Here is a 27,681-nt window from a genome sequence, read left to right on the forward strand (position 1 = left end):
ACGGCCGCCGCCTGATGGGCGCGGCGGCGGCGGCGGCGGCGGCGGCGGCGGCGGAGGGACTGGTCGGCTGAGGGCCTGTTTGGGGCCGAGGCATGTGGAGCCCCAGCGGGAGCTTGCTTCAGACTCTGCCACGACTTCTGCAGCACGACACCCTTCCGGGCCACGCAGAACTGCCGCCCCGCTGGGCCCTGCCGCGGGCGGCGGGCGGGGACGACTCGGCGGACCGCCTTCCTCGCGGGGGCGGGGCGAGCGCGGCGGAGGCGGCGGCGGCAGCGGCCTCCGGAGCCTTGCTCGGAGCTTATCTGGGGCACCACGGTCAGCCTGCGGCCTCTGAGCTGCCGGCGCCGGGCGCGGCCTTGGCGGGCAGCCCCGGGAGCGGCGGCGGCGGCGGCGGCGGCGGCGGCGGCGTGGTGGTCGGCGTGGCCGAGGTGAGAAACTGGCGCTGCTGCTGCCTCGGCAGCACCTGTTGGTGCCGGAGCCTGGTGCTGGTCTGCGTGTTGGCCGCTGTGTGCTTCGCTTCCCTGGCCCTGGTCCGCCGCTACCTGCAGCACCTCCTGCTCTGGGTGGAGAGCCTTGACTCGCTGCTGGGGGTCCTGCTCTTCGTGGTGGGCTTCATCGTGGTCTCGTTCCCCTGCGGCTGGGGGTACATCGTGCTCAACGTGGCCGCCGGCTACCTGTACGGCTTCGTGCTGGGCATGGGACTAATGGTGGTGGGCGTCCTCATCGGCACCTTTATCGCCCATGTGGTCTGCAAGCGGCTGCTCACCGCCTGGGTGACCGCCAGGATCCAAAGCAGCGAGAAGCTGAGCGCCGTTATTCGCGTCGTGGAGGGAGGAAGTGGCCTGAAAGTGGTGGCACTGGCCAGACTGACCCCCATACCTTTTGGGCTTCAGAATGCAGTGTTCTCGGTAAGTGGTGTCCCGCTGGTCCATCTCTCTCCAAGTCTGTTTTTGAGCGATCTTGTGACAGCCCTGGGAGGACGCTCCAACAGATAAATGCCAGCAGAGAAGTGACATTAACAACAGGAATTAAAATTACTTTCCGTCGTGCCCTGAGAAATCTCAAACAAAGCAAATCTAAGTCCGGCACTCAATAGGAGATTTGGTAGAGAAAGAGCTACTCCTTTTTTGGCGTATGAGTTTGATTAAAAATGAAGAGCCCTAGAGAGGGTGGGAGGGAGGCTCAAGAGGGAGGGAATATGGGGATATACGTATACATATAGCTGATTCACTTTGTTGTACAGCAGAAACTAACACAACATTGTAAAGCAATTATACTCCAATAAAGATATAAAAAGAAATGAAGAGCCCTTTTAACTATGAGGGGAGATGAGTGGAAATATCCATTTTAAACATTTGTCATCTGATTTCTGTAGCAGCTTTGGCAACAGTCAGGGGGTAAAGGCTTCACATGCCTAGCTTTCTCTCTAACCTGCGTAAATGCATCCAGTGTTTTGACTCAGGTTTTTAACAACGTGGGGCTAAGGGAAGTGTTTGGGTAAACAGTGTAGAGGGTAGTTACAGACTCCATATTTTGGAGTTTCCTAAAATTTTTAATAGGCTTTTTTTTTCATCAAGTAATGTGCTTTTACAGTGTAATGGGGGGGAAGCCTCCGTTTTATCTTATTTTGGAGGAACTTCATTTTGAAATCACTAGGTAGTAGGATAAAACAAAATAGGACAGATAACCTTTCTCCCAGTGAGAATATATTTGTCTTTCTACACACCTTCTGTGCTCTTTTTGCCTTGTATTCATATGTTCTGCTTATTCAGTTTAGGTATTTCTAGTTAATGTACATCACATTGTAACTGACTGAGGAAGAGAAACACTGCGAAGTGAGGAAACCATCCCATTGGAAGAAAGGAATCCAGTATTTACAAACTTAGTGTCTTTGGAACAAATTATTAACACTATCTGCCCTTGCTTTCCACTTTTCTAAGGTGAAGGGGTTGAAGTGGTTACTGAGTTCCTCAAATTCAATGATTCTAAAGTTCAAAGAGTTCATATAGAGATTCCCAGGAACTCAACTCTTCAGCTAGACCTAAAGAAAACTGTGTGAAGAAAGAAATTTAGCACTCAAATCCATAGGAATCAATGTATTTTATGTTATTCCGACACATTCTTTTGTCTCAAAAATAAATTGGTAGTCTCTAGAAACTTTCTCATTTGTTTTATGTTAAGAATAATTCTAACCAACCTACCTCTCTGTGATGAAGTTAAGATTTTTCTCTTTTTTCTTCTTTTCTTTTTAAATGCCTTTTGCAAATCTCATGTTGATTCTAACCAACAGCAGTAATGACTGTAGATTGAAGCTTGGGGAGGCATGGATATAGATAAGGAGTTTTCTGTACAGATACAGTTTGGTGTTTACAGGCAGTGTGGTATGTTCGCTTCCTTAAACTTTTACCTTTTCACAACCTCCTATAAACATGAACTTTGACCCAACCTTGGATAATAATAGGTCAAGTATCCTAAGACTTTGAAAGAGAGTGGGAACTAAGGAACCTGAATAGTTTCATACCTTTAGTTTGCTTCCTCTCTAGTATAATTTCCATGTGCATTTTCTTGTCCACCTACATGTGCCTACTATCCTAGGCTCTTTCCCACATATTATTTCTAATCTAAACTAACCCTGCAGAAGGTGATTATACATATTTTATAGACTATTGTCTAATAGTCTGGAACACAGGGCTGGTGCTCTGGAATTCTACTGTCCCCATAGAATCTGTTGACCTTGGTCAAGTTACTTATCCTCTCTGTGGTTCATTTTCTTATTTGCAAAATGGGGAAAGTAACGGTACCTACTTCATAGGATTATTGAGACAATTAATAAAATAAATACTGCTACTGACCTTGGATTAACAAACACTCACATGTTGGCTTTTGTCACCATTACTGTTGTTATTACCCAGGGTCACCTAGGTAGAGTCAAACTTTGCACTATGGTTTGAAGATAGGGTCTCAACCCATAACTCTGTTTCTTCATTGTATATTTAATACCTAGTATAGTCCCGGGTATATAATGTGGACTCTATATATTTCTTAATTAAAAATAAGTTAGGTTTTTTTAAAAGTAATCTCTTAAACATATTAAACATGTGATTAAGAAGTTATACTTCGTACTTGGAAATAATTTAAGGTAATTATGTAATTGAAACCAAACTTGACAAGGGGCAATTCTCAGTTGGCCTTGTGGGGTCAAGAGAAAAGAAGGAAAAAAAGAAAACTGGCCTCTTAAAATAGGTATTATTGGTACAGTTTTACTGAGGAAGAAATGGAGGCCCAAGCATGCAGGAACTTGTTCAGGATCACCGACCTACCAAGTGGTGGAGCTGAGTTATAAACCCCAGACCAGCTGAAAAAGTGCATGGTACTGTGTGTAATTCTCACTCTTGGCCATAAGCAGGGGGTTTGTGGAGCCATTGGATATAGTCTATTATATCTTGTTCATTTCTATTATTGACTGTCTGCTTAGTAGCTCTTTCAACCAAAACTGTTTACTGAATTCACCCAGGGTATGTGAGTGAAAAGAAAGCTTAGTTTAGGCTGATTTTTGTTTTAGCCTGACTTTCCCTTCTGCCTTCTAGAACTTCATTCTGCCTCTAACCTCTCTGCCCTTCTACCCCTCAGGCTACCCACAGCTGCCCCCTTTCCAGGCATATTTCTTTTGTTTTTTTCTTCCCTACTTATCTTTTTTTTTTTTTTTTTTTGCGGTACGTGGGCCTCTCACTGCTGCGGCCTCCCCCGCCGCGGGGCATAGGCTCAGGACGCGCAGGCCCAGCGGCCATGGCCCACGGGCCCAGCCGCTCCGCGGCATGTGGGATCCTGCCGGACCGGGGCACGAACCCGCGTCCCCCGCATCGGCAGGCGGACTCCCAACCACTGCGCCACCAGGGAAGCCCCCTACCTATCTTTTAAATTATCCCATTTCCCCGCTATTTCAGTTAAAACTCATCTTCAGTGTCCACGATTGATTGATCTTTAATCAATGCCCATGATTAAAGAAATTTATCTGGGCCTACTTCAAAGAGGAAGTGAAGTATAGTGGTCATGAGGGGCACAGGCTTTGGAAATAGACAGTCCTTGATTAGTCTGTGCTGAGTTATGAGGCTTAAATAAGCTAATGCAGTGAAGGCATTGAGTATTTGCCTGGCACATACTCAATTCTCAAAAATTATTAGCAATTATTATTCTTAGTGGTTTTTATATTTTAGAGGCAGGAGCTGATTGTAAAAGGTGAATGTATAGAAGAAGGAAAGGTGCTCTCCCTTGCTTCCTATCTATTCTTTATTTCTTTCCTTCTCCCATGTGTGCTAGAAAGGGATAAGCAAACTGACACTCACTTTTGAAAAGCTTGAAATGGAAAATAAGTACATAACACTTCATTGTATCAATTCTTAGATTATAAGAAATATAATTTCCAAAGGACATATTTAAATTTTTTCCACTTTTAAAAATGCACTCATTGTTTCTGTTGGGAAATAGTTAACCCCTCTCCCCCGACCAGTGTTTTTGATGTAGTCTTGTATCCGTAGGTATTATTGTACATTAAGACAGATTTCTAGACATGCAGTCTGTGTGTGTTTCTAGATACTGTTCTTATCTGGGCACGTATCTAGGATGACTGTTTCTTACTGCTTCAGTCAGGATAGGCTAAGTTATGCTACAGTAACAACCCCCAAACCTCAGTGGATTAAAAAGCAAAGGTTTGTTAAAAATGCAGCTTGAATTATTGTTTATGATGAAAAGGAGATAAATTTAATTTATATTTTGAATTCAGCTTTTATGATTTGGGGGACTATAATATATGCTTCCAGCATTTATAATACAATTAAAAAATTTTTTTGATTAAATAGACTCTATATTGCATATGATGCCATATTTTTCCCATGACTTCTCATAAATATATGTTCTTTAAGTATAAAAAAGAAAAAAATCAAAGGTTTGTTTACTTACTTGACACAGATCCAGGTTCAACTTGGTTTGGGGAAGGGGTGGGGAGTCTCTGCTTTATGTCGTTTTTACTTTGGGATCCAGGATGACAGAGCCACCATTTTTCACTTGGTTTATGTGACATGGTGAATTGCGCACTGGTTTTTAAAGCTTTCACCTGGAAGTAATCTCACTTTTTACTGGCCTGAACAAGTTACATGGCCACAGCTAACTTCAAAGGGGTAGTGTGTGTGCCAGGAAGGAGAGAGAACTGGAGTGTTTGGTAGCAGTCTTCATGACTCTGGCACTTGACTTATGGATTCTGCCTCCCAGGCCCTTCAGTTCAGTCCACTGCCACTACCCTGGTTCAGGCATCTCAGGCTCCCATCTGGTCTCCTTGCTTCTTAAACAAGGGTTTCTAATTCTTTCTAGAATGCATATCCAATCTTGGTACTCCCTGCAGGGAAACTCTCAAGTGGGTTTTCTTTTCCCCTCAGGATAAATTCCCAGTGCTCATCTTACCTCTATAGCCTCTCTCTTATCATTCCACAATTACTAAGTGCCCTTTGATGTGTTAACTATTTCATCCTCATTCTAAGAGGTAGACATGATTATTTCTGATTCAGACATAGCAAATCTTGTCTGTAGCCTCAGAATTTCCTTTTTGTTGATAAAGTTGAAAACTGTAAACATTCATAAGAATAACATCCCATGCTGTATTGAGTAAGCATTAAAGCATTCTTGTAAGGTTTCCTATAAGATGCCCCCTTGGAGACATCTGAACTTCTACAGTTTAAAGTTACCACCTGTGAAATGTCAACTTTAATCCAAATATATTACACGATAATTGGTTGTTATGGGTAACAGTATTCATATTGGTGCTTGCAACTTCCAAAGGGGTTTGATTTTGTTGTTGCTGTTGTTCCATAGGAGATCCTAAAAATCATTCTCTGTTTTCACTTCGGTTATAGAAAAACTTCTCAAACAATTCCACATGGGAAATTTTCTTTCCATCATGGTTAAATCTTTGAAACCTCAAATAAAAACATAAAACATAGTATGGAAGCTCCTCTTTTTCATATGTTGTATACCACTTTACAGTATGCAGAGCAAATTTACATACATGATATTCTTTAATCATCACAACACTCCTCTGAGGAGTTATTAGTGACTTATAGGCAGTTATATAGAGGACAAAATATCACACACTTGAAATTAGATTTAGTTCTAACATTTACTCTGACGTCTTGAGCTACTCTTTTGAGCCATACTTTCTGTTGTAAAATGTGTTTACTAATACCTGCTACAAAGCTGTGGTAAAATATATAGCTTGCTCATTACTTACTATTTCTTTCTGTCTATCCTCTGCGTTCCAAAAAAAGGACATTGATACTCAAAGTTTTTTTGGTTTGTTTGTAATTTAACCATTATTTATATTGTACTTAATAACTGCCAGGCACTGTTCTTCTAACATGTACACATTACTTATTTAAGACTCATATAAACCCTAATCCTCATCTTAAGCTAAGGTAGTTGAGGCAGAGTGATGAAATAACTATCCCAGAAACATACAGTTAGTAAATTGTAGAGTCATGAACTTACCTAAAATTCTATTGTTGATCTGAGCAGAGCTGGGTTGATCAGAGATCTCCTTATTCCATTGATAGTTGCAGAGCACTTGCCCTAGGGCCTCCCATGTGTCAGGCACTGGGCAAGGTTCTACACAGTTGAATTAGACATCATCCCAGGAAAATGATTTGAAAAAATATCAGAAGAATAATGTTTTGTGCATGTGAGAATTACATGAAATTGGAATTTTAACATCCGTAAATAGTGTTATTGGAATACAGCCATGCTCATTCATGTATGTACAATTTGTGGCTCTTTTTAAGATAAAACAGCAGAGTTAAGTAGTTGTGACAAAAACCCTATGGCCTGCAAAACCTAAGATATTTCCTACCTGGCACTTTGCAGAAAAAGTTTGCCTTAGAGCTACAGCAGTCACAGCCACCAGGCCTGAGCCCCTGCAACTGTAGGAGGAGGCCGTTAAGCTCTCATATATATATTTTTACCTTTGTATTTAGCAAAACCCTTTTTATAAAAAAGACCATATGTGGATAAAAAGAAAAAAAAAAGAAAGAAAAGAAAAGCAATGAGTAAATTTAAAAGTGCAAGGCCTGACCCATCATCCTGGCTCACTTCTCAGTGGAACCACTTTAAAGAATTTTATGTTACCTAACTGTTAGTTACTTTGACTATTTTTATTAGCCCACAATAGGTTAGAAGCAGCAACAGAAAGGTTCTTTGTTTTGGGAGGGGCAGGGAGCTGTGAAACTGGTGTACTGACTAAAATAATGACAGCAAAATAAGATTAAAGACAAAGTTGAAGCAAATGTAACTGTAGTGTATTTTCCTAGAGTTTGCCTTGAGTAATCAAGAAAAAGATACATTACTTCTAGTAATTTAGTTCACAATCGAACTGAAATTTATTATAATTAAATAAAAGTATTTTATTAGCTAGTGACTGAAAGACCAGAAAAATGGTAAAATCTTAGCCTCATGGACTCTTTGGGGACCTTAGGTTCTGTCTCAGCTCCTGTGTGACTTTGGTGAAGTCATTTAATGATCTGGCCTCCAGTTTTTGTTATTTGTAAAATGAGAGAGGTTAGACCAGGTCTCAGAGTTTGCTCTTAAAAAGACAAATGTTCTGAGTAACTAGCATTACTTTTTATTTAACAGTTTGGTGATAGTATGTTTTATAAAAATGTTTTCTCATCTTCTTACATTCTGATTCTGTGTTACAGATATAATCATTCATTCATACACAGATGATGGGTCATGATACTTGTCACTGTACCAGTATATCTAATGATTATTTCTTCTTACTATTAAAGGATACTGATTCATTGCCAGTGGTACAGTTCAGGTGGAATAGAAAGACAGAGGCACAGTCTGTGTTTTGAAGGAGCTTGGAGTCATCAAGTCTTAAAGGTTGAGACATGATGACCAAGTTGAAAAATGTCATGCCACCTTAGCCCACATCCTTAGACCTCACAGTACCACTGAGTATAGCTGGCTCTTGCTTCCTCAAAACTGTGTTCTCCTGTTTGTGCCTCTTCAGTTATCTCACCAGCTTCTGTGGTTTTCATGTATCATATATGGGGTTAGAATTCACAGATCTGTATCTCTAGCCTGTTGTATCACAGTAATGAATACAGTATATCTTATTACCCCTTCCTAGATAAAAAAAAAATTTCTTTAGAGACAGAGAGTCTTATTAAAACTTATTTTAACAGTATTTGCTTTTTCGATGAAATAAGTATTCATTGTAAAAACTTTGAAAAGTATAGTAAGTACAAAGAAGAAAAATCAGTAACATTTCAGTGTTTGTTTTTCTAGTCTTTGCGTTTGTTAATGCATGTGTTTTCATTATATAACATTGTGGGTGAATTTTATAAATGATTTTTGTGACTTTTTACTGAATGTAATGAACATTTTGGTCATTAAGTATACTACAAAATGACTTAAAATGACCACACAGTCAGCTGTGGTTTTCTATCTTTGTATCTTTATCCTTGCTTAGACCTGGGCCTTACGTGTAGAAGGCATTTGATAAATTTTTGTTGAATGAGTAGAAGTAATAAACCTATCGTTTGTCATAACTCTATAAAGAAGATCTTTTTAACTTATGTTCCAGAAATTATATGCAGTAAGATATATATATATTTCCCCCCCCCCGGAGAGGAGGTTCAATGTGTGTATTAATCAGATTCTCAAATGGATCACTGACCCCTAAAATATTTAGGAACCATTAAAAGCAGTTCCTAATTTAGGGATAGTAAACTAATGAAAAAATCTGTATATATGAAGATGGTTTCTGCATTGTAGACAGATTTATTGTCCTATCTCTGTCAGTAGAAGCCTCTACACTGATGCTCTCTCTACCTGTTATTGTGGGGTCTCTCAGAGCCCTTGCCTTGTTGGGTTTTTTTTTTTCCGGTAGCAAGACTTTTCTCAGTACATTGAGGGTTGCTGCCTGAACAGAGGGTCTTAACCTTGATAACAGGTTGACCTCAGAGGTTACTGGAAATGCTTTTAGTGTTCATTCAGTATTCACTCAACAAGTAACTGATAGGTACTACTCTGTGCCCACTGCTGTTCTAGATGCTAGAGATACAATAGCAATGAATAAAGCCATCCCAGATCCTTCAGGGTGCTTGCAGTCTAGTGGAGAAAACATTCTGGATATATCAAGGCTAATATTTTGCTGATAATGAATTAATTTCCATTTAATACATTATTTCTCTGAGGGGAAGGGGGAAAGCATGTTTAGTTTCTGAACAGCCAATTACAAGTGGACTTTGCCTCCTAGCCTGTTTATAAACTGGCAACTATTATAAGTCTCCACATTTATAAACAAAACAATTTTAATGTTGGTACAGTCTACATCCAATCAACATATATTTAGTATCTGATATATAGTAGGCATCATACTAAAGACTAGAGACACAATGAGGACCAAGACAGATGGGTCCCTTCCTTTACAAACTTATAGTCGGAGGAAGGGGTAAAGGGCAAACAGATGGTGAAACCTTCCGTTACTCTCTAGTGTGAAGGGACTTGGCAAGTAATAGTGTCTGTCAGAGAACTTGAGAGCAGTTCTTAATGCAGACTTGGGACCTTGGGATAGGTGTCCTAGAGAAATTGATGACTGAGTAGTGAAAGATAGTTTGGGACTTTGCCCAAATAAAAGGAGTGGGAGGAAGGGTCTAAGTGTTCTTGCCAGAAGGAACAATGTATAAAGGCCCAAAAAGAAGAGAGCAAGGAATGTTCTAAGAACAAGAGAATTTTGATGTGTCTGGAACATAGTGTGATATGAAGCATGAGACATTCAGAGGCCAGGTCATGAAGCAGTTTGCATGTTGAAGAACCTGACCTTCATTCTGATGGCAGTAGGAAGGAGTTTAAGCAGGATTGGATTTGCATTTTTAAAAGATTTCTGCAAAATTTAGCATAGGTTGTGAGTGGAGGGTAGGTCTAGAGTATCAAGACTAGAGAGGGGGAGACTGAATAGGAATAGGCACAGACAATGGGTAGATTTCTAACATATGTAAAAGGTAGAATCCATAAGAAAGGGTAGATGATTGGATGTGAGAATGAGGGAAGAATGAGTGGTGTGACTGACTTCTGAAGTGTTTAGCTAGGGCAACTGAGATTGGGAACCCTGAAAGAGGTATTTTGGGGAGGGAAGGGAATGGGCAGTTAATGTTTTTCCTTTAACCAGTTTTTAAAATTTCATATTTCTGGAAATGAAAACTACTTGCCATTTGTTGACTATTTCTCCCTCTCTGTTTCTGAAATATTGATAGTAAGTATCAATATTTAGGATATATATTATAAAATATATAATTTATCAATAATATTTAGATGAAAAGAGCAAATGTAGTCATTTTAACTTCTTTTGACCATTCCTTAAAAATTATTATAGGGATTCATGATTTTTTTCTGTATAATATTACTAAATATATATTTTAATTGGAATTTACTTTAATAGTAACTTTGTCAATAAGCAGCATTGCTTTTATATAAACTAAGAAACACACCTATACAGGAAGGTGTAATTTGCCAAAACTAATAGAGATTCACAAAGCTATGGATAAAATTTGAGTTCTTCCATACACAGATCACCTTTATATTCTTCACTCGATCTGTGTCAAGATATTCTTTGTAAAAATGATAAAGTTTCTTAGTGTGTTAAATTAAAGCCCGTAAAGCCATTGTGTAAACAGCCATAAATAGAGAAAGCAGAGGGGCTGGAGGCAGGATTGCCAGGGGAGCTGTGCGTTGTGCCGTGCCTGAAAGGACAGCAGGCCTCAGGTTCAGTGAGCATCTGAGTGATCCATCTAAAGACAGAGTTCTCTTATTGTCAGCTTCAAAAATATGTGTTCAGAGAAGAATCAGCTCTTGCTATTCAGAATTAAGTGTTTGTTTCTCTTTTTTTTCCTTCAGATGGGCACGTCTTTGTTTTCAGGATCTATCTGGTATATGGTAAAGTAATATTCTACAGTAACCCCTACTGACCCAGACAAGTGAGTTACATCTCCAAGTAAATCACAGTACCTCTGAGAATAAGAATGTGTATACTTTCATGGTGCTTCTAGAGTTTTAAAAGCATGGGAAGATGGCTATCAGGTAGCATTCACCATCCCTGGAACACTCACTGGAGTATTTCTGATCACAGAATCTAACCAGCAGGATAACACTGACATCCTAGGCTGAGATTTCTAGGAGTCTTTGGAGTAGGAAAACAGTCCTGAGCCAAGATCCCAGGGTATTGTAGTCAGGAATTCCAGTGGGAATACTCTAGGCTCACATTTAATGTCTTTTTGGAAAGTAGGACAAGGAGTCATGTTTTGTTTTGTTTTGTTTTAAAATCTTTATTGGAGTAAAATTGCTTTACAAAGGTGTGTTAGTTTCTGCTTTACAACAAAGTGAATCAGTTATACATATACCTATGTTCCCATATCTCTTCCCTCTTCCGTCTCCCTCCCTCCCGCCCTCCCTGTCCCACCCCTCCAGGCGGTCACAAAGCACCAAGCTGATATCCCTGTGCTATGCGGCTGCTTCCCACTAGCTATCCACCCTATGTTTGGTAGTGTATATATGTCCATGCCACTCTCTCACTTCATCACAGTTTACCCTTCCCCCTCCCCATATCCTCAAGACCATGCTCTAGTAGGTCTGTGTCTTTATTCCCGTCCTACCCCTAGGCTCTTCATGACATTTTTTTTCTTAGATTCCATATATATGTGTTAGCATACGGTATTTGTTTTTCTCCTTCTGATTTACTTCACTCTGTATGACAGACTCCAGGTCCATCCACCTCACTACAAATAACTCAATTTTGTTTCTTTTTATGGCTGAGTAATATTCCATTGTATATATGTGCCACATCTTCTTTATCCATTCATCTGTTGATGGACACTTAGGTTGCTTCCATGTCCTGGCTATTGTAAATACAGCTGCAATGAACATTGTGGTACATGATTCTTTTTGAATTATGGTTTTCTCAGGGTATATGCCCAGTAGTGGGATTGCTGGGTCATATGGTAGTTCTATTTGTAGTTTTTTAAGGAAACTCCATACTGTTCTCCATTGTGGCTGTATCAATTTACATTCCCACCAACAGTGCAAGAGGGTTCCCTTTTCTCCACACCCTCTCCAGCATTTATTGTTTCTAGATTTTTTGATGATGGCCATTCTGACCGGTGTGAGATGATATCTCATTGTAGTTTTTTTGTTTTTTTGTTGTTTTTTTTTGCAGTACACGGGCCTCTCACTCTTGTGGCCTCTCCTGCTGCGGAGCACAGGCTCCGGACGCGCGGGCTCAGCGGCCATGGCTCATGGGCCTAGCCGCTCCGCGGCATGTGGGATCTTCCCAGAGCAGGGCACGAACCCGTGTCCCCTGCATCGGCAGGCGGACTCTCAACCACTGCGCCACCAGGGAAGCCCTCATTGTAGTTTTGATTTGCATTTCTCTAATGATTAATGATGTTGAGCATTCTTTCATGTGTTTGTTGGCAATCTGTATATCTTCTTTGGAGAAATGTCTATTTAGATCTTCTGCCCATTTTTGGATTGGGAGACATGTTTTTTTAAAAGTCGGTGGGTAAAGGCTTACCAGGGAAAGAAGGTTGGATGGGTCTTTTTGTGGGAACAGGTATTCTAAATTAGCTTTGTTTGTCAAAGACTGGAACTAGGTGCAGATTCTGAATAGGATCATGGCTTATAGGAAATGCCATATTAGAATAATTTAGAAACTGTTTATCTTTAATACACTTAGTAATAGTTGAAAAACTGTATGTGTGTGTATTATTGTTTTGTTCTATTGGTTAAATTATTTGACACGCCAGCAAAACAGTTTACAATGATTACCTGAAATTAGTTTCTTTGCTTTATTTAGCTATGCAGCTTTTCAGAAAAGAACCGTATTTAAATAATAACACTTGCTTTTTCTGTAGGATGAGGTTCGGTCATGAAACGTTTGATAAACTTTGATTTATGCTTTGGACAAGGGTCTTGTTAAAGAGTTAAGTGGCAGGGTTGTTTCAGATTTATGATATCTGTTCTTAAAATAGCCGTTTGGATATTATTGACGTCATCCATGAATGCCAATTATGTGTTCTCTTTGGAGAAACTTCATTACATTTAAAGATTATGAACTGAAGCTTTGCATTCTGATATTTTGGAACTTAAATATTTATTTTAAAAATAACTTCCCTAACATATAATGTTATTATTAACTGCAGTGTAATAATTTTTATGATTCATTTTTGTCATATTTACTTATTTTATATATTTGACATGTTTAATTCTAAAGCAAGTTTTCCATTCCTGTAAGTGCTCCAGACTGATAGAGGAACCTTCCTAATACTTAGCCCCATTCATGTCATTCATGTCATTAGACTCCCCAGAGCTTTTCTACTGAGTACAAACTCATTCGCCTTTCACCCAAGGCCCATAACAAGTATCACCCCAAATACTTGCCCTGTCTTTATTTTACAGGATTCCCTTGCCCTATAAATAATCCAAACTGTACTGCTAACTTTACTAATACATCCTGTATGTTCCCTACCACATTGTCCTTATTCATTCTCTTCTTGGAACACCTTAACTTCCTCATCCCACCTATCTTTGCCTGCCAAACCCATATTAGCTTGTGGAGTTCATTTCAAATTCCTCTTATTCCACAATATTGCCCTTTGGCACCCCCCCACTCCTACAGAGATTTTAATCCCTGTTTACTCTTTAATACTTTCTGTGTAGTTCTTCTCAAGGCTCCCTTTCTGCCTGTTTCTGAAGTAGTGTGTGTACTTGTCAGTGTGTAAATTCTTCAAGGTAAAAGTTGTGTCGTACTGCCTCTCTTGCAGGCACCTACCAGAGCATCTTGCATGGAGCAGTCTTTGAGTTAGTAATTGTTTAGGTGAATCTTTAACAAGCAGTCACTGCGGTATTTCTTTCTAAACCAGCAGTGGTGTATCTCCAATTAATCATCTATGAGTAGAGATAAATGTATCTTTATTGAAAACATGATTTACATAATTATTAGGTTAGATTGTAGTTATAGAGTAACCTGTAGCTGATTAAAATACCAGACTCTAAAAATTAATGAAAGTGAAATTTAATAAAATAGCCACTAGCTTTCTTATATAACAGTAATACCCAGTTAAGGATGTGGAAAAGTTATTCTCAAAATTAATGGCAGTAGCAACAACAACTATAACACAGAATGCTTAGAAATAAACTAATAAGAAATAACTGATACATGTGAATAAAACCACCAAACTTTAGTAAGAAATGTGGAGGATTTTTAAGTAATTATAAAAACATTTCCTGATAAGAGGACTGAATATTCTGGAGATTGCATCTCTGTCCAGATTAATTTATAAATTTACCTTAATCCTAGTTTAATATTTACTAATTTTTTTGAGTGACAGAGTGATCCTAAAATCACTCTGTATCTGTAAAAATGAATAGGTAAGAAGGTTATACAAATTTTAGAAAGAAGAGTAATAGGGGTTTGAAGGATGGGAAATTCCTTATGAGATATTAAATTGATAGTCTTTACAATAATTTGGTTTCAACACAATGTTTAAGATATCAGTGGACAGTATTAGAGTCCCAAATAGAGCCCTTTATATACAGTAACTTCATTTATAATAAAGTAAACATCATAAGTTGCTGGAGAAGTTATTGATTATTCAATAAATAATGCTAGGAAAATTGGCTACTGGGGAAAGGGAGGAATAAGGAATCCTCACCTTTAATTCAAATAAATTGCAGAAGGAATAAGTGGTAAATATTAAAAGGAAAATATAATAAAAGAAATATAGGAAGAAATTAACAATGGGTTCTGAAAAGACATTCTTAAGCTAAAAGCAATGGAAAATCAGAGGAAACAATTAATAATATATATAAATAATATATGTATAAATTTAGAAACATTTGAATGTCAAAACATAAAATTAAAGAGACACTTTAAAGGAAAATATTTACCACATATAATGGACAAAAAGTTGCCCTTACTATAAAAAGAATAAATATCATGAATAAATAAGAAAACACTTAACATTTCAATAAAAATGAGCAAATGTGAACAAATAAAGCCATAAAGATGTGCAAATGTATATTTAAAACTAATGTAAATATAAATTAAAATAGTACAGATTAAACAATGATCAAACATTATTTTTACCCCTATCAAACTAAGAAAGATTGAAATTTAAAACTTAAAGTTGGTAAGAGTATGATGAAATGGACACACCTATACATTACTTACTGATAGGTATGTAAAACTGTGAACCTTCTGGGAAAACAGTTTTTACTGTTTGATCCAGTAATTCCATTCCGAATGATCTTTCCTAAAATAATGGAGTTGCATATTAGTCATTTCTTGCTGTGTAACAATCACTCCAAAACTGAATGGCTTAATAAACATTTATTATCTCACAGTTTCTGTGGGTCGGGAATTCCTGTACAGCATAGCTAGGTGCCTCTAATTCAGGTTCTCTCTCAGTACTACAATCAAGATGTTGACCAGAAAAAAAAAAAAAAAAAGATGTTGACCAGAGGTGCAGCCATCTTATGGCTCCACTGGGGGAGAATCTGCTACCAGACTTACTCTGGTGGCTGTTGGCAGGTCTCAGGTATTTGCTAGCTGTTGGCTGAAGGCATCAGTTCCTTGGTACAGCAAGGACCTCTCCATAGAGCTGCTTACAACATGGTAACTTACCTTCTTGAGGGAGAGATGGAAGTCCTGTTTTTTTTGTAACCTAATCTTGGAACTAACATCTCATCCTTATGCTGTGCAGTCTGTTTGCTAGAAGAAAGCACTAGGTCCAGCCCACACTCTAGGGGAGAGGATCACACAAGGGCATGAATACTATGAGATGGATTTATTGGGGATATTTTAGACACTGTTCTCCCACAGAGGTTAATGTAGAAAGGTTTTCATATAGGTTTAAAAAATTTATAATAGCAAAAAAAAATACGTAATCACATATACACAAAGAAGTAACTAAGGAAACAATTTTAGATGTTCTACAGCAAAAGAATGGTTAAATTGTGCTACATCCACGCAGTGTTATTGGGTTGGCCAAAAAGTTCCTTTGGCTTTTAAGTAACAATAAAGTATACATTTTTCATTTTCACTGAGAACTTTGTTGACCAATGCATTCACTGTTTTGTTCCACTACCTTCTGCCATTTTCAGGCAACTTCATAATTCCATCTTTCCAAAACTTTTTTTGAGCAAAGAACTGTTCCAGGTGCCTTTTACATCCTTCCAGGAAATTGAACTTTTTTCCATTAAGAGGAAAAAAAAAAAATATATATATATATATATATATATATATATATTTGTGTGTGTGTGTGTGATACGCGGGCGTCTCACTGTTGTGGCCTCTCCCGTTGCGGAGCACAGGCTCCAGACGCGCAGGCTCAGCGGCCATGGCTCACAGGCTCAGCAGCTCCGCGGCATGTGGGATCTTCGCGGACCGGGGCACGAACCCGCGTCCCCTGCATCGGCAGGCGGACTCTCAACCACTGCGCCACCAGGGAAACCCTATTAAGAGAATTTTTTAAAGACATAAATAAATGGAAATCCGAAGGTACAGTGTCTGGTAAATATGGTGGATGAATCAGCACTTCCCAGCCAAGCTGTAACAGTTTTTGCCTGGTCATCAAAGAAACATGCAGTCTTGCATTATCCTGATGGAAGATTATGCGTTTTCTGTTGACCAATTCCGGACGCTTTTCATCGAGAGCTGCTTTCAGTTGGTCTACTTGGGAGCAGTACTCGTTGGAATTAATCGTTTGGTTTTCCAGAAGGAGCTCATAACAGAGGACTCCCTTCCAATCCCACCATATGCACAGCATGACCTTCTTTGGATGAAGACCAGCCTTTGGTGTGGTTTCGCTTGCTTCACGATCGCTTCCATTCCATATTATTGTACAGTATCCACTTTTCATTGCCCATCACAATTTGTTTTAAAAGCAGAATGTTTTTGTTACGTTTAAGTAGAGAATCGCATGCGAAAATACCATCAAGAAGGGTTCCCCCCACCCCACCCCCCCGCCCCGCTTAACTTACAAGGAACCCAAACATCAATGCGATTAACATAACCAAACTGGTGCAGATGATTTTCAATGCTTGATTTGGATATTTTGAGTATGCTGGCTCTCTCCCATGTGGTTTAACGTTGATTGTTCTCAATTAATGTCTCGATTTGATCACTATCAACTTACCTGGTCTACCTGACAGTGGAGCATCGTTCAGCACTGGAACTTAACAAACCACTGTTCAGTCATAGCACCTTCTCCATACACTGCATAAATCTTTTTTTGCGTTTCAGCTGCGTTTTTACCTTTCCTGAAATAATAAAGCATAATATGCAGAAAATCTTGCTTTTTTTCTTCCATCTTTAATATTAAAATGGCTACACAAAAATTCAGTTTTGATAAGTTATTGTTTAAATGCACACCGATATGACAGCTGTCACAATACAATCTAACAAAATTGTTTCGAATGAAGTTAAAGACACCTAAGTGCTACTAGAGCCATCTTATGGAAAAAAACTGAATGAACCTTTTCGCCAACCCAATAGTGTAATTGTATAATAATAATAATTTCTACCTTTTTGAGTGTCAGTCATGTGCTAGCATTTGTTAAGATATTTACAAATATTTCTCATCCTAACAACAACCATGTAAGGTAGTGGTTATTATCCTCATTTTACAAATGAAAAAACTGATATTCAAAGACTCCGCCCTTAAATGTCATTCTAGAGTTACCTGGCTTCAAAGCCCAGTGACCACATTGCCATTTAAGTATGCTTATGAAGAATATTTAAATGACATGAGGAAGACTTAAAAAACTGTTTTTACAGAGTGATCTGTGTGTGCACATTTTATTTACGTGTAAGGAAAAAACAATAGTCACAAATGTTAGCTTTCAATGGCAGAATAATAGAATATTAAAATTTTTCTTTAAACTTTTATTTCATCTTTTACATTCTGTATGTATTCCCTTTATAATCATTTTTAAAAACCAGAATGCTTTGAAAAGTAGTTCAGCTTCCTCTACTCCAAGGGAAAACTGCTAGCAAGACTTGTACCACAATTTTATGAAAAGTTGAAATTTTATGTTGTAATGAATCATTCCATTTAATCTGCTCTTCTAGATTACTGATCTCTCCTTACCCAACTATCTGATGGCATCTTCGGTTGGACTGCTTCCTACCCAGCTCCTGAATTCTTATTTGGGTACCACCCTGAGGACCATGGAAGATGTCATTGCAGAACAAAGTGTTAGTGGATATTTTGTTTTTTGTTTACAGGTGAGTTTAAGGCCAAGGCTTGTCTTTTTTTGTTTCCTTTTTGTATGACATTACTGATTCAAATCTAAGAAATTTCACTGAAAATAATTTAAGAAGATTTTTTCCTTTTTACACCTTTTCTTGTTCTTTCAGTACTACTTCATATTTTGACAACACTTACATTTTTAATTGTGTGGATATATGGAAATATATAGAACTGAATTGACACTTATTGAAAATTCTCTTAAACACAAAAAAAAGGAATGACAAAAATAGGTTTCTTTTTGCAGTGATTATTTTCAAAGTCATGACTAAATCAAATACTGTTTTGAGTTTGTATGAAGTGTTAATACTACATTTCTAAAGATAATGAGATTTGGTGGGGTTGGGTTTTTATCTTAGTTACTTTACCTTCAAATTTTGAAGGTATTGAACTCTTCTATTTGTATTTTTTAGATTATTATACTGGCAATGTAAATTTATTTCTAGTACAATTTGATGTGAACAAAAATTTTTTAGAAAGTATTGCTTTATAAAAAGTATAGAAGTATTCCATTATAAGTTCAAATAATATTTGTATAATAAATTATTACTACCATGCAGATTATAGCATAGTTTGGGGTACATACAATTCAATATAAGAGGTTAATAAAAGAGGAAAATCCTGCTATGTAGGCAGACTTATTCAGTGCCTTAAATTATATGCAGGAAGAGTTAAAAATTCATTTGCTTGTGATACATTTCATTCCTGAGATTTACCAAAATATAAAATCACCATAATTTTTGATGATTTAGTAAGATGATGATGATGGTCACTAACATTTATTGAATGCTTTATATGCCATATATTTAAGCTCATTTAATGCCTACCAAAACCTTAGTAGGCATATAATTTTATTATCTATTATCTCGAGCCAATTGTACATTCAGTGATGTCACACTGGTAGCTTGAAATTGGTCATGACGGGGGTATCTACAGTTATGGAAAATGGCAAGTGCTCTAAGTCAAGCTTCCCACCTCTGATCCTTAAGAGCTAGTTTACTAGCACACCATTGGATAATAATTTGTCTAATGTCTGAGCTGCAAGGGGTAGGATCAGTATTTGAACAAAGGCAGTTGGTTCTAGAGACCACACTTATAACCAACGGTCTACTGAGCAGATAATACTAGTGAGATAGCTGACTTAACTTACTGGTCCCTTGACTTGTAAGTTTTAATTTATACTGTTATTGAATATATGGTGTCACATTGCAATTTACTGTTAGTGGTATTCTCAATTTATTGAGGTACTATATTGTATTAAAAATACTACGATAAATAAAGCCAGAGTTAATTTTCTTTGTGCTTATGCAGTACAAGTTTAGTAAACAAAGTAAGCCCAGGAATATTTACATTAAACTATAAATAAAGCTTGTCAGTGAAAGGGCTTGCTTTAACAAAAATTTTGTAATAGTTTTGATATTCAGGAAGTCAGTTTTTATTTTTCTTTACTATTTTTTCTTCAGAGCTACATTTTTTTAAGATAACCTGCTATAGGTTTAGAGTTTTTGTTACAGTTGGTTTATTTTTATTAATGTAGCATGCCAATCACATACTAAACTTTCTATGTGTTACGTAGTATCTATGTTAATAATTTATGTTTATAATCATCCCAAGGTACTCTAAGATTCTGATGTACACTACATTCTCAGATTGATTTTTTTAGTATATTTAAGCATATTTTATGTTTTTCAAGTTTCCTGAAAACAATTTGAAACATCTTTTTTTCTTGACATTGTAATTAGAATTTCTCATTATTAGTAGTTTTCAGAAGATATTCACTATTTGATACTTTATATTTCTATGCATCTTAGTAAATTACTCAACTATAATCAATGGAATTGTAATAGAACAAACTAGTTCATGCATTTGTCAGTGGTGCTTCTTAAAATATAGGATGTTCTTTTTTCTAAGCGATTTCTTACCCCTTTGCTTGAATTGGCAAATTATTTAAGCTTAGGATACAAAACAGGGGGAAAAAGGTAAATGTTTCTTAGCCCAGACATTTACAAAAAACAACCACCACAACAACAAAAAAGTGAAGGCATGTTTATGCCTTGATTGGATATATTGGTGATGTTACTTGTAATTTGTTTCAGGGAGGATTTAATTTAGCTTACAAAAGATATACAGGAGAATAAAAAGAGAGGAGAAAGAAGTCATCTTGAAGGAGAAAATTAGCATAGGAAAAAAGGATGAAGCATAGGTTAAAGTTAGCAGAGTAAATAACATGAGGTTCCTCATATTCACTAGAAATGAGCCACAAATTTGTCTCCCACTGTAGCCACCTAAATAGAGTCCACAGTGTCTGTAAAATCAAAGAAATACCAAACAGATGTTCAGAGGAAGGCACAAGTATTTACTGTACTGAAATCCAACTTAGATTCCATGGTTTGTCAGTTCAGTTAATCTTTTCCATATATTTTTGTGTGTACTCATCAGCCAAAACCCCAATCCTGGATAAATGCAAGTTTTGATCTGCTTTAGCACCTGCTCTTTTGGGGAAGTCATACAACCAAGCAAGTTGGTGATATTTAATTCATGGTTGCAAACCTTCAGCTGGTTTCTCAACACTGCCCTATATTCTGTTTCCTTTGTCTTCCCATTCCCCCATTTTCCTCAATGACTATTTCAAACTTATCCTCACCCTCCTCACAGTTTTTTCCTCCTCTCCTGGCTTCCTTCTTCATTCTCAACAGATTACCTCTCTTGCTTAACAGAAAAATCAAAAGTCTTCAAATGGGAAACCCCTCAATTTCCAACTAAGAAATGTACTAACCCTCTTATGTTCTGCTCATACTCTCGGCTTGCTTTTCAGTTAACAGCGGAAGAAATCACTTTCTGTAGGCTTTCCCCTTTAAAACTTGTCTTTCTACTTGGGTTTGATTCTTTTGTTTTTTTGTTTTTCTTTTTGTTCTTTTTTTTTTTTTTTTGATTCATTTTAATAGGGAAACTTTTAAAAAAGTTTTTTGTGTTTTTGTTTTGTTTACTTCACTGGGCTGTTGGGAAGAGTCAGTACACATTGCCAGGCCCTGGGCTCCAGAAAGGCATCTGGGGGAAAATCCCATGTAAAGATGTAGCCCATTCACCCTTGCTGGGAACCCAAAAGACTTTTTCAGTGGTTCTAAACTTATTTTCTGTGGCCTCACCAAATTCTTCCCTCAAGCTTTCATCACTAATCTTCTCTAAATCAGATACACTTTCCAGTTCTCATCTTAACAACCTAAGATTCTGTTGACTATGCCTTTTAAAAACACCTTCTTCTCTTAGCTTCTTTGATAACACTCTCCTGATCTTTTTTGCTGTTTGCCTGGCTCATTTATCAGCACCTCCTTCTCTTTTCACCCCTAACTTGGTCTTCCTCAAGATTCTAGCCAGAGCTTTTTAGTCTCACTCTGAAAACTTTTCTTCTTGGTAAATCAAGTTACTGTGGTTGCTGCTATTATGTTTATTGCAAGGACTCCCTAATACACATCTTCAGCTCAGCCTTCTTTCCATACCTTTAGACCCATTCACTGAATTGCTTTGGATATCTAATAGGCACCTCAAATTCAGCATGTCCTAAGCAGAACTTAGCATCTCATCCACACCCTCCCCCAATTAGTTAACATTTTTTTCATCTCTTTACATTGTATCACCATCCACATAGTATCAAACTTAGGGTGTTCAATAAGTATGTCTTGTGTTTTTAAGAGAGCTCATATGTTAGAGAACAAAGACAAGATTTAAAGGCCTACATTTAAAATAACTAATTTGGGGCTTCTCTGGTGGCACAGTGGTTGGGAGTCCGCCTGTCGATACAGGGGGCAGGGGTTCGTGCCCCAGTCCGGGAGGATCGGTACAATGAAATAACAATGTGGTATACAATGAAATAACTACTCAGCCATAAAAAAGAATGAAATAATGCCATTTGCAGCAACATGGATGGACCTAGAGATTATCATACTAAGTGAGGTAAGTCAGACAGAGAAAGACAAATATCGTGATATCACTCATATGTGGAATCTGATTTTTAAAAAAGATACAAATGAACTTATTTACAAAACAGAAACAGACTTACAGACATCAAAAACAAATGTATGGGGCTTCTCTGGTGGCGCAGTGGTTGAAAGTCCGCCTGCCGATGCAGGGGACGCGGGTTCGTGCCCCGGTCCGAGAGCATCCCACATGCCGTGGCGCGGCTGGGCCCGTGAGCCATGGCCGCTGAGCCTGCGTGTCCAGAGCCTGTGCTCCGCAGCGGGAGAGGCCACAACAGTGAGAGGCCTGCGTACCGCAAAAAAAAAAAAAAAAAAAACTTATGGTTACAAAAGGGAAACTGGCAAGGGAGGGATAAATCAGGAGCTTGGGGTGAACATACGTACACTACTATATATAAGATAGATAACCAACAAGGACCTACTGTATAGCATAGGAAACTCTACTCAATATTCTGTGGTAGCCTATATGAGAAAAGACTCTAAAAAAGAATGAATGTATGTGTATTTGTAACTGAATCACTTTGCTATACATCTAAAACTAACACAACATTGTAAATCAACTATACTCCAATAAAATTAAAATATTTAAAAAAAGAAAATGTTTTAAATAAGGATGAATAAAATAAATATCTTTGTTTCCTATAACATAAAAAATAGAATAAAATAACTAATTTGATTAGACTTGTATTAAGTAATGGGTATTCGCTTCATGTACAGATTCCCTTGTGCAAGTTCCAGGTTCCCCCATCTACTCAACCTACCTTACTCCCAGTATCCTGCCCTTCCCCCTACCTCCCTCAACGCTTGTATTTAGAATATTTCTCCCATAAAATTATAGGTAGGCTTAATTGAAAGTGTTATATTTAAGGATCACTATGCTTAGAGCAGCCTTTGAAAGCTTGCTGGGACATTAAACAATATCTACTGAGAATATTTGCTCCGAACTCTAAAGAACTGCTTTAGAATGAACTTTGGAATAAATACCATTTAAAAGATGTAGACTGCTTAGACATTCATTGTGCTGAATTGTATGTAGAATGTTTAAGCACAGAGGGACCACAACTTTTGGACAGTGGGAGAAGCCCATGTGGTTTAAAGGGACTTACCTGAAATCACAGCACTAGTGAGTGGCTAAACCAAGACTAGAACCTGATTTTCAGTTTAAAGCTTTTTCTAGTTATCCCTTTGACTGGCGTTTTTCCCCTCACCGTGTTCCTTTGTTTTTGTTTTGAAAAGTATAGACAGTTTCGTGTTCACAATCTCTAGTTAATTTCTTTTGAAGCTTATTGGCATTTCATTTTTTTTAATTGTTTAAATTAATTTATTTATTTTGGGCTGTGTTGGGTCTTCATTACTGTGCGCGGGCTTTCTCTAGTTGTGGCAAGCAGGGTCTACTCTTCGTTGCGGTGCGTGGGCTTCTCATATGGTGGCTTCTCTTGTTGTGGAGCACAGGCTCTAGGCGCACAGGCTTCAGTAGTTGTGGCACGTGGACTCAGTAGCTGTGGCTCGTGGGCTCTAGAGAACAGGCTCCGTAGTTGGGGCACACAGGCTTAGTTGCGCCATGGCAAATGGGATCTTCCTGGACCAGGGCTTCAACATGTGTCCCCTGCATTGGCAGGTGGATTCTTAACCACTGCGCCACCAGGGAAGTCCAGCATTTCATTTTTTAAAAGTGTTTCTTAATATTTTAAATTTTGGCTGCACCAGGTAGGTCATTTGCAAATGGTAGTGCTTCTCTCTAAGTGGGCTTAAAAATACCTATGGATATTTATAGTTCTGCACAGAAATAATACTACATTATTACATTAATAAAGTTTAGCCAGCTTTACCTCTATTGTAGAAATTTTTTTTATTCCTTGAAGGAAACTTTTTGGTACAAAGAGAGAAGCTTGACTTGTATCAAACAAACATCATTTAATATGGACTAAAAGGGATGTATAGTTGCCTTGTGTTAACCGGATACCATATAATGGTTACCCTGTAGATTTTGGCCCTCCACACCCGGCAGCCAAAGGAAGAATAAATGACAACTGTGTGTAAACTATTTAAAAATTTTACCTAACGGTATTTGACAAGCATCCTGTTTGTAACATTTCTAAGACAAATATTTATTGGATATATTTCTCCCCTTTTTCCATGTAAAATATTGTTAACTGTAATATTTTATTTTTATTCACAGATTATTATAAGTATAGGCCTCATGTTTTATGTAGTTCATCGAGCTCAAGTGGAATTGAATGCAGCTATTGTAGCTTGTGAAATGGAACTGAAAACCTCTCTGGTTAAAGGCAATCAACCAAATATCAGTGGCTCTTCATTCTACAACAAGAGGACCCTAACATTTTCTGGAGGTGGAATCAATATTGTATGATTCTAATGAAATGTATGATTGTCAGAGCCTAGTGTGTGGTCCAAGGTCTAGCAGTCCCCTCGCTAGTGGGCAGATGCAAGTTCTAATTGTATTACAGCACAAAAAAACAAAACAAAACAGAAACTGACTAGTTTTTAAATTGCACATTTTTTAAAAAGCAAGAATAATTTTCTTGATAAGTAAGTGTAAATGTAGATGCAATTTTGGCTGCAACTCTTTATCATTTATTATACCCATAATGGCCTATAGGTCTGCACTTTAGTTTTTCTTCATCGTTTTCTTTATGGGTACTTATGAATAGAGAAATAATCCAAATATTTTTTTGCTTAGTGTCTTTATTTATAAAGTCTATGAATAGTTGTAAGCATCTTTCCTACTTATAAAGATGAGTAAAAGTATGCAATTTTAAATGTATAATATTATTGGACATTCTTTGCTTTGGTAGTCTTTCCAGAAAGGATAAACGGTGTGTTTTTTTTTTTTTTTTCTAATTGTTTTAGGTGGGACCACTTGGCTTTCCTTTTCCTTGCTAGTTAGAAAATAAACGTGAACTTTTGTTTGAATGTATTTTTGTAAGGATCAATTATACCGATACACACAAGCTTAAATCCTACATTGTGGGACTGAAGTGCTCTTAAGATACCTTTTTTAGTTTCACTGTGTAATATGCAAAGCAAAAGGGAAATTATTTAAATGGGTGGTGGCTCAAATTAGAACTTGAGTTCTAATTTCATTACATTGGTTTTACCCTCCTTAGGTCTTCCATCAAAGGGCTGTCCTATTGCAGTCTTACTAAAACATTTTATTAAAATAAACTTCTTTTTCTTTTTATATTCATAATTAGGCTTTGAAATAAAGATGTTATTCCTTTAAAGTGGTGGGCTTACCATCATTAAAGATGTCACTCAGGTGGCCTTGTTTGATCAAAACGCCTTTCTAAAACACTAAGCTTTAAAATCATGTTTATAATTCCATTGAAGTACATATATATTTTTCCCATAGTCTTCATCTTTAAAACTATAAGTAATGTTAACTTAATGCCCAGATTTGTATTATTTGCCATACTGTAGAGTAGGCTTATTTTGTTTGGTTTCTGGTACTTATTTTTCTCTAAGACTCAGGAATTCTGAAATGTGAAATTAAGTCTCGCAATTCTTTCTCCTGTAGAATGAATTGAGTGTATTTATTAATAGCACTTATATGTATAGAATATAATGATTTGGCAATATGATTCATATGACATATTATTCATTTATCACCTTATATTTTTTAAATAGCTTAATTGTGAACTTAATGATTCATTTTTTTTACGATGGAGATTATAGATATGAATGCAAATTTTCTAATAGGTATCTCTTTTTTAGCTATGAAGATGTCACCTTATCAGAGACCTCCCATATGCCTTTTCATTAGGGTAAAATCTTTGCCCTGATTTACTAAAGTGCAAAAGAATTATTTGTAAGCATATTATTTTAGTTTTATGCTAAAGATGCATTTGACCACTTTAATGTGTAAATTTTTTGCCCTGTTGCAGGTATAATTGTTTTCCTGTCCTTCATAATGCCTAAGTTTGCTCACCTTTGAGTAACAGTGAAGTTCATATGTACATACCAAGAAGAACTCAGTGCAAATTATCTTATAGGCACCTGGGTCTAGTCTATAGCATTCAATTGGCCTACAAATCCTTCCTTCTTTTATTGGTAGAAAAAATATATAGTATTGGAATATTATTATTCTTTTTTGAATCCTAATTACTTGTTTGGTTATCTTTAAAAATTATTTAGTTTAATTATCCCAATAAACAATATGTTTGATTTATTCTTTTCTGTCTAACTTGACAGTATTTCTCTTGTGCTTCTTGTTTGTGTTTAGTATTTGGTAAAGAAATCAATAATTTAAGATCACTACTTTCATACACTTGTATTACACTTCATGTATTTTGAAGTGCATTTATTTAATTAGCATTTTGTAACTTGAATAATTTTGCCAAATGAATACCTTTTGGTAGTTCGTCATGAGTTCTTCCAACTGTTGCATTTTGCTTAGTACTTAAAATAAATATGTAAAGGTAAAAGAGAAGTAATTTTCTGTATTCTGCCAACATAATTTTATATAATAAAATCATCCATTTTTACTTAAAATAGTATGGATTTACTATTTCTAAAATACTAATCTAAAGCTGCAGTTTTCCTTTTGTTCATCATCTCTAGCCTCCACATAAACTATTTTCCCTTATAGCCATGCTATTTGATAGCTGGTTTTTTATATGAGCTGTCTATAAATTGTACAAAGCATTACCATGCCTTATTCACTCCATCTTTAACTCTGTATCCCAGATTTCTGGCAGCAACAAATTTCTACAGGATCCTTTTATGTTGCCCAAATATTACATCCAGTCGTAGAGTATATATTTATAAGAGAAAATGTTTTGGATTTCTCAGATCATTTAAGTGCAGTATAAAGTTGCTTTATGCATATTTTTAAAAGCACACAATATACCTTATCTCAAATCTGATGAAAGATATGTTCTATTTTTAATTCGTTGGGCCTTTTTCTTAGTTTTCCACATTTTCTGGGTTATTACTAATGATTTTGTTTACTCTTTGCCAAGTTCTGTCATGTAAATTATTTTTAAACAGCAGCACCTCTTTTTAAAAACATAATAATTTACTAAATGTTTTCATGTCCATTTTCATTTGATCATCTGATTTGTGAAATAACTTGAAATCTGTACTTTGGTTTGTGAAAATAATAGAACCAAATCTCTGTCATTAGAATGTGTATTTTGAGTTTATGTTCAGAAGTGACTTTGTGGGTTTGTTCAGAACCAACCATACTCTCCTTTTAAGCACTTTGTAACCAACTGCAAACCTTTTAAGAAGACTTTCCCCTGATAGGATCAAGCCTATGACTATAAAACATTTCCCTCCCTGAGAAGCTATTAAGTTCAGTATCTACTCTTATTTACCATTGCTCTAACTGAGCT

General features: G+C 37.1%; 1 protein-coding gene across 2 annotated transcripts; it reads left to right on the forward strand.

The window, feature by feature from the left end:
- On the forward strand, positions 1-27,601 carry TMEM64 (transmembrane protein 64). Of its 2 annotated transcripts, XM_079902062.1 has the most exons (3): positions 2-908; positions 18,173-18,328; positions 24,504-27,601. In XM_079902062.1, exons 1-3 carry the CDS (start codon positions 93-95, stop codon positions 24,693-24,695), a joined length of 1,164 nt encoding a protein of 387 aa, XP_079758188.1. In that variant the 5' UTR covers positions 2-92; the 3' UTR covers positions 24,696-27,601. The 2 variants fall into 2 exon arrangements, with proteins under 2 accessions (XP_079758189.1, XP_079758188.1); XM_079902063.1 differs by lacking the exon at positions 18,173-18,328 and having other exon boundaries at positions 1-908.
- Positions 27,602-27,681: the final 80 nt, after the last annotated feature.

Source organism: Stenella coeruleoalba, assembly GCF_951394435.1.
Source record: "Stenella coeruleoalba genome assembly, chromosome: 17".
Lineage (NCBI taxonomy): Eukaryota > Metazoa > Chordata > Mammalia > Artiodactyla > Delphinidae > Stenella > Stenella coeruleoalba.